Source organism: Bubalus kerabau, chromosome 23, assembly GCF_029407905.1.
Source record: "Bubalus kerabau isolate K-KA32 ecotype Philippines breed swamp buffalo chromosome 23, PCC_UOA_SB_1v2, whole genome shotgun sequence".
Taxonomy (NCBI): Eukaryota; Metazoa; Chordata; class Mammalia; order Artiodactyla; family Bovidae; genus Bubalus; species Bubalus kerabau.
The window spans coordinates 22866906-22874615 of NC_073646.1; the positions used below are offsets into that span (position 1 = coordinate 22866906).

Here is a 7710-nt window from a genome sequence, read left to right on the forward strand (position 1 = left end):
GAGCCAAAGGACAGTGCTTTAAGGGACCTGCTGCTTAATGTTGGGAATCTCTGAGGTGAAGTATAAACAGGTCACTACTTCAAATCTTGTACCACAAAAAATATCTCAGGGACCTTAATCCCATCTCCTTCAGGAATGAGCTTGGCCACCTCCTTGGGGTGGAGTTGGGAGAACATGCCACATGCCACCATCCCCACCATCCCATGCTGCCATCCAGCTCCTGACTGCCCAGAAGGACACCATGGGCAGCTCATGAGCTACAGGAACTGAAGGTCGGGAGCCCAAGGTCACCTGCCAATCCGTGGTCATGAGAATTTTGCATTTTATGTTGCTCTCATTTCTGATCATCGAAACAATCTCTCTGAGGTAGTGAAAGGGAAGGGCTTGGAGAAGCCACACCCAGTTTCGTTTGGTTCTGTTCTGTTTTCAGTTTCGTTTAGTTTATTTTTTCCACCCACCACAAATTCTTCTCTTCCCCTCTCATAGTGTGGGCGAAATGCTGAAAACTTCGACCGATTTTTCACCCGCCATCCACCAGTTCTAACACCTCCTGACCAGGAAGTCATCAGGAATATTGACCAATCAGAATTCGAAGGATTTTCCTTTGTTAACTCTGAATTTTTAAAACCTGAAGTCAAGAGCTAAGTAGCTGTGTAGATTTCCGTCCTTCATTTCTGTCATTCGAGCTCAACGGCTATTGTGGTGACATTTTTTTTTTCATTGCAAAGTTGCATTCATGTTTTGTTTGCTGATGAAACTAGAGTGACCATGTTTCGGGACCCAAATGTCCTCAGGTAGTTTTGGAGCATCTCTGTGAGATGGGATTATGCAGATGGCATGTTGACAATGTGGCTGCATAATTAGCACATTATCAAAGTCCTTGTAGCATTTATTTTCCCCAGCATGTCAGCGATGTAGATCCAGCGGGGACAGAACATGCCTGCTTTCTCCCCCTTTTTCCTGCGCTGCCATTTTCATCCCTTTTCCAACGCCAACCATCCAATCTAGATTTTTTTTTCCTGCCAAACAAGTGGATAATCAGATGCTAGCAGTATTCTCCTGCTTCCAGTCCTGGAGCTTGACTTGTATCCAAGTAGATGGTTGCTTTGCCTTAGGGGGAATTTCCTCCATTCTTCCTGGTTTGGAGGCCCCAGGAGCTTTGGGGAAAAAACATGCTAAAAATAAAATTTTATTTGTTTTTTTTTTTTAACTCAAAAATTAAGAAGATTATTTAAGTCCTTTTAAAATTCCAAGAGTGTGCTTTTAGACAGTTTCAATCTAAGGGCACCTCCAGGAGTCATAATGCAACCAGCTTGGGTGCTACCTTAATGCTGTAATTTCTGGTTCCCTGTGTCCCCCGATCACTTTCATCCCCAAACTACTTGAACAGGGCATTTGGACTCACTCCCTGAAAAGACATGGTCACTTTAGCAAAGTCCCAAAGGGCCATGGTTTTACATTACATTTCAAACTTTATTTGCTTTGGGGTTTTATTTCTGTTGTTCAAATGCAAAAAAAAAAAAAAAAAAGTTACTCACTTTTGTTACACATGCTTTGAAATACGTGTCCAGATGTTATTAACCACAATGACCTGCTTTGATTTACCGAGAAGACGGCTCTAGAGCCTGGCAGACCCATGCCTGCTCGAATGGGATTTGTCTAGGTTTGTTGCTGGCTTCGAAAGCTAATTAAGTGCTCTGAGAAAGACACCATGTCTTGAAAGCATAGACAGTTGTATTCTTCACTTTGATGTTGTTTTGCAAGATGTTTGTGGAAATGTTTGTATCTGGATATCTGTTATGTGCCATTTTTCTTCTAGCATCGAGATACAATAAAAAAAAAAAAAAAAAAAAGGCAAGAAAGAAGAAATACTATTTCAAGGAAAACGGCTGTCTATGAAAAACATGGACCCAAACTGCAGAATGGGGCCTCCTGAGGCTTCAGGACAGAAAAAATTAAAGCCAGATCTTAATCTTGGCCCCAGTGTTCAGCCAGTCAGAGAGACTGAAACTGTGGATCCTTTAGGGACTCCTGGGGGCCTTTGATGGGGTGGGATGAGCTGGCTGGGGGGGTCTCAATGAGATCAGAGCTCAAGGCCCACATTCTCACCAGAGGCAAGTTTAGGGGCCAGTTAGGGGCAGGGCCGGGGCCGCTGAGTTTGTTTTCAAAATCACTACGCCTCTCAGCTCAGATTCATCCTTTCTAGCAAATAGCTTCACGAGCCCCCAGAAGCCCAGGGAAACCCCTTGATTGGGGAAATTCCATTTCCATCTGAGCAGACGAGGACAGCAGGTGGTCCCCCATCCCACCTCCTGTCCCCCGCTGTCCTTAGGCAGCCCTGAAGGCAACTCTTGTCACAAGTCAAGTGATTTCCGCAAGCGCCAGGGCTTCTAAGAGACCATCAAGGGAACTCAAAACACTTGACAAGTGTCCTTGAAGGGAGACTTCTCATCTTTAAGAAAATTGTGATTTGATTTCTTCTTGGGCAAAGCCCCCTGCTGTTCACTCCTTTCTGCCTGCTCGTCTCCTTGCTGGGGGCGTGGGGACCATCCCTGTGGCCACTGTTGTGGGTCACAATCTAGATGTCAGAGGAAGCAGACGGGAAGCCCTAGCTCTCAGGCTTAGGAGGCAAGAGAAGGAAGAAAACTGGGGAAGACCCTCCTCATTGTATTGTTGGGAAACCGGCATCAGGAAGGAGGAAGTGACTTGCCCAAAGTCAGCCAGTTGGAATGCAAACACAGTTTCCTGAATCTCCATACGGGTCTCCCTCCTCTGTGACTGCCGTCTCTGAGCCATGCCCACCAACAGACAGGTTATTTGAAGTCTTTCATCTGGCTGTTGGGTCACCAAGCCTTTACTTGGATATACTCTCAGGAAGATTAAAACCCAGGAGAAACATTGGGTCATCGACAAGTCATTAGAGACAACTTTAGAGAACAACATAGGATGGGTGAATAGATATAAATAGATAGGTAGATAGATAGAGATAAATAGATATAAATAGAAAGAATATACTGTGTGTGTATATATATATGTATTATATTTACTGCACTCTACATTTTCCAAATTGCTGACATTATTTTTCAAAAGTTTAATAGTTTGCAGAAGTAGATACTCAAGCCAAAGCCTCTGTTCCCCTAATACACTGAGCTGAGAGTTGTTCAGGGAAGCCTTCTGTGAAAGGGAGGGATCATTAGAATTCTTGCAGTTGCCTATTCCATCAACATTTCAAGTGCAGAGGAGACTGGGAAGCAGAGCTTTCAACAGATGTAATCTCAGTGGAATACTTTGCAAACACATCCAAGAAAGATTTTTAAATTAATTTTTGTGATTGTGCATGTATTCCACCCTCCTTTCATTCACCCAGCCAGCATTTAGTGAGCACTGACTGTGTGCTGGACTCTATCCTGGGTGCCAGGAGCATGGTGGGGAGCATGAAGATGCAACCCAGGAAGGTAGTCATTAAACAAGTCATTAAAAGCATGATGTGATCTAGAGATAACTCATCTCTAGGTTAATCAGGGAAGACTTCATTTAAGAAAGGAAGAGTCATCAGAAGACTTTGGGGTTCTTTCTCTCTGGAGACCACATTGGAAACTAAAGGAGATGCAGCAGCACCCTCTCGACCCAGATTTCTGGTCCAGTCCTATAGTGCCGAGGTGGGGAAAGAGAGAGAAGAGCTGGGGTGAGTTTCCTTCTACAAGGCCAAAGACACAGTCTCCATACTTGATGCCATCACAGAATCATCAAGATGTGAGCTGACAGATGCCTGTGTGATGAGAGGGAACTAGTTTCAGAACTCAGTTCCAAGTCATTAGTCCAGATTCCTGCAGGCATTACCCTTTCGGGCCCTCAGGAGACACTGCCCCTGGCTTGACACCACCTGGTTCTTCTAGATGAGATAGCTTGATGCTTTCCAGAAGAACTTAAATTAGAGGGTCGTTTTGTAAAAAGAAACTAAATAAGAAAATCCAAAGAAGCCTAAACACAGTCCAGGGTAGTCATGGCTAGTTGTCTACCAGGATCTTAGAATCCCTCTTTCCCTTTGTTGGACTCCTCACTGACCTTCTCTTCTAAGAAAGCACAGGGCCACGGTCACAGTGACCATCTTGGGAAATTACTAGGAAGCCAGTGGAATTAGTGGGGCTTCCCTACTGGCTCAGATGGTAAAGAATCCACCTGCAATGCAGGAGACCTGGGTTCAGTAACCTTCCTGGGGTGAGTGCAACTATTTTCATGTAACTTCAGATACTATCACCCTGGAAAGGAATTTTCCCAACAGAGAGGCCCATTCTTTCCCAACTTTTAGGGTAAAGTTCAGGGGTCTTTTCTATTGAGGATCTGCCCACAATGGCAAGTCCTATTTGGATCATGTGGCTGATTGAAGCATCACCAGTACAACAAATGCGGTAGGACTTTCATAATTGAGGATGATGCAAAGGGAACCTCTGCTGGATACCCACAGGCAGGGAAAGCCATGCCAGGGGACCTGAAAGGAGGCAGCTGCCTGTCTTCTAGCCTCAGGTATTCCCAGGGCCCACACCCAGCCCTGGAGCTCTCAGATCTTGAAGGAGCCTCACACAGTTCTATCCATATTGGGGCTAACAATGGACAAGGGCCCTTCTGAGCGACCCACAGGATCAGTGGGAACAAATTCCATTATTTTGCTCTAGAGTGAGATCTCTAGCTTGGGGACAACTGTAAGTTGTCAGAGGTTAAGAGGCTCATCTTTCATTAAGTCTTCATTCATCTATTCACTCATTCAGCAAATAATCATGGAAGGCCTGCCATGTACCAAGTCTTGGCATTGGAAATATACAGACAAGGACTTTAGCCTCGTGCAAAGAGGCAATAAATAATCATGACAATTTCTGACAGCAGTAAGTGCAATGAACACAATTAGAAAGATGTTTAAGTATGACTAGTGGGGTTCAGGGAGGGAGGCACAGAGAGTATTAAGGGAAAAGCTGGCATTCAAGCCTTTTTCTGAACACAGGAAAGAATGCATTCAGGGTCTGGGACAGCACAGGACAGGCTGGCAGCTGGCAGGGCGAGAAAAAAGTAGAGTGGGTGGGGCATGGCAGGAGATGCCTACCACCCAAAAATCAGCTCCACCACTATCTTCAGCTCACTCCCCTCTGACCACACCTACTGAATTGAATTCCTCATATTCCCCTCACTCCACACCCCCACACATACACCACAAGGGTAAGTGGGGAACTTCGTAGGGACATTTCACCTGTCTCAGGGGAGTAGTCAAAAAGAAGGCATTCTTGTGAGAGGCATTTTGCAAAGGGCAATGAGGCCAGCAATTAGAAATCCTTGTCAGTCAGTGCCCTTTAGGGGTTAAACCTAAAGCAGAGATAATGATCAGCCAAACTCTAGAAAATCAGTCAGTTCTCTCCCTTTTTGACAATCTGACACCACTCTGGCTTCAGCCAGGTAACCTGCCCAGTACCAGTGAAACCCATGTGTTATCCTTGGTTGTCCTTGCAATACACCAGCCATCAAACTGTCCCCCAGTCAGAGAGGCTAAGATGAAGCCTAATTGGGAATCGTGTGGTCAGGTAAAAGTCACCATCCCGCTGTGCAATCTTGGGCAAGTCACTTTACCTTCCTGTGCCTCAGTTTTCTCATATGTCAGAGCACTGGGGGCGAGGAGCTCTACCTGCCCCCAGGTGGGTGGTGAGGATGGGAAGATCATAGGCTGGAAAGGACCCTGAAGAGGTGAGAGCATCATACAGATGTGAGATCTTTTCATGAGCCCACACTCTGACATTCCTTGGTGAAACTTGGCCCAAACTATATTTAGTAAACTGGAGACTGATGTCCCCTCCGCACCCCCACCCCCCAAAAATGAAACTCCAGACTAACTAGGAGAATAGAATATTTTAAGACTGTCTTTCCAGACTGAGTTTGTTAACCAGATGCATCATCAGAAGATCTCTGATGATCATCAGAAGAACCTCTGGCTGATGAAGACTCAAATTCTAGTCTGTGGTTGGATTTCTGAGCATCCCTTCAAAGCCTCGATTGCACCAGGGAATGTGGGATGGATAGTGATCCCCTCCTTTCGTTGAGCAGTGATCTGATGTCCCCATTCTTGCCACTCTGCCTTCTGGGGATGAGTGGTTGTGAGCTCTTCTCCTTTTTAAAGAAAGAAGCCTCCTAGCCACAGGGGGCGCTCTTCCCTGGACGCTCTACCACATGACTATTTTATGACATGATACCTTGTAAGAGGTAGATTCCAACTCATCTCAAAGCCGAAGAAAACAACAGACACACATACACCGTATTTTCTGGCAATCCTTAAAGAAAGTCAATGTCTCATTTCCTTTCTTAGAAAATTTCCACCAAGTTTTCTCTCCAGAAGCCAACATACGATGTGAAATGAAAGCCAGGGAATAGTATTGCAGTGCAGCTGCTAAAACCGGTCAGCCAGGGCTTCTCCCGACTCTGCCCATGAGACGTCATCAGCTTCCCAATAACTGGCGTGTCCCGGTCACATTTCCTCCTCCTTATGCCATGTTAATGTGTTTGCTTTCCATTTGGCAGAGAGACAAGCGAGACACCTCCAATTTCGACAAAGAGTTCACCAGACAGCCTGTGGAACTCACGCCTACTGATAAACTCTTCATCATGAACTTGGACCAAAATGAATTTGCTGGCTTCTCCTATACTAACCCAGAGTTTGTCATTAATGTGTAGGTGAATGCAAACTCCATTGTAAGCCTGGAGTGTAAGACTTCAGGCCAAGTGTATGTATCAATTCTAGTCTTCCAGGATTCATGGTGCATATGCTGGCATTCCACACATGGAGAGCTTGTCCTAGAGGGCTTTTCTTTGTATGTGTAGCTTGCTAGTTTGTTTTCTACATCTGAAAATGTTTAGTTTAGAATAAGCGCTTTATCCAATATTAGAGGTACAATTTTCCAAACTTCCAGAAACTCATCAAACAGACGATGTCAAAACTACTGTGTCTGATACCAAAATGCTTCAGTATTTGTAATTTTTAAAGTCAGAAGCTAATGTTCCTGGTAAAAGTTTTTACAGTTATTCTATAATATCCCCCTTGAATGCTAAGCATGACTGGTATTTTTAAAAATTGTGAGTAAGCTTTGCAGTTACTGTGAACTATTGTCTCTTGGAGGAAATTTTTTGTTTAAGAATTGATATGATTAAACTGAGTTAATATATGCCAACTCTTGTTTACATGTCTGCTTTTAAATAGAGTCTGGTGCAGGGGTTACAAACTGGGAAGTCATAGCCTGATCCCATAGATGAGTTTCATTTCACTTGCACAGAATTTCATTTAATTGAAATTGTTGTCAACATTAAAAAATGGAATTTTTCTGTAGATTTCTGGACTTTCAGATTCAGTTGGAAAAAAAATCAGAAGACTGGTAGCACTGGGCCTATATTTCCATGTGGAAATAATTCAACAGAACTGAGAAATGGCCGTCTCTTTAAAAGCAGTGCATCCTCTCATTTTACCACAGTCTCCACCACTCTCTATTGTCCTACACTCTCATCCACTTCCCTGGATGCTGTGGCCCTTTGAGGTAAAGATCTCTGCTATTTGCCAGTCATAGGTTTCGTGACCTTAATACTTTCCTGTGCCCATAATTAGGGTATCTGGCCAGTCATCCAGTTGAGTGGTTGGTATGTAGTCAGTCCTCAAACACAAAATACATGATACAGTTTCATGAC

At 44.4% G+C, this 7710-nt stretch overlaps 1 protein-coding gene across 2 annotated transcripts in view; it reads left to right on the top strand.

Moving 5' to 3' along the window:
* The window catches only part of PRKCB (protein kinase C beta), a 380788-nt gene extending 373586 nt beyond the window's left edge, over positions 1–7202 (top strand). The window contains exon 17 of one of the 2 annotated variants that reach the window (XM_055561653.1): positions 6556–7202. In XM_055561653.1, coding sequence (XP_055417628.1) covers positions 6556–6708 — 153 coding nt within the window. In that variant the 3' untranslated portion in view covers positions 6709–7202. Of the gene's footprint in view, positions 1–486; positions 1805–6555 lie in introns of those variants that run through there. The other variant, XM_055561652.1, reaches the window with a different exon arrangement.
* The last annotated feature ends 508 nt before the right edge of the window (positions 7203–7710 follow it).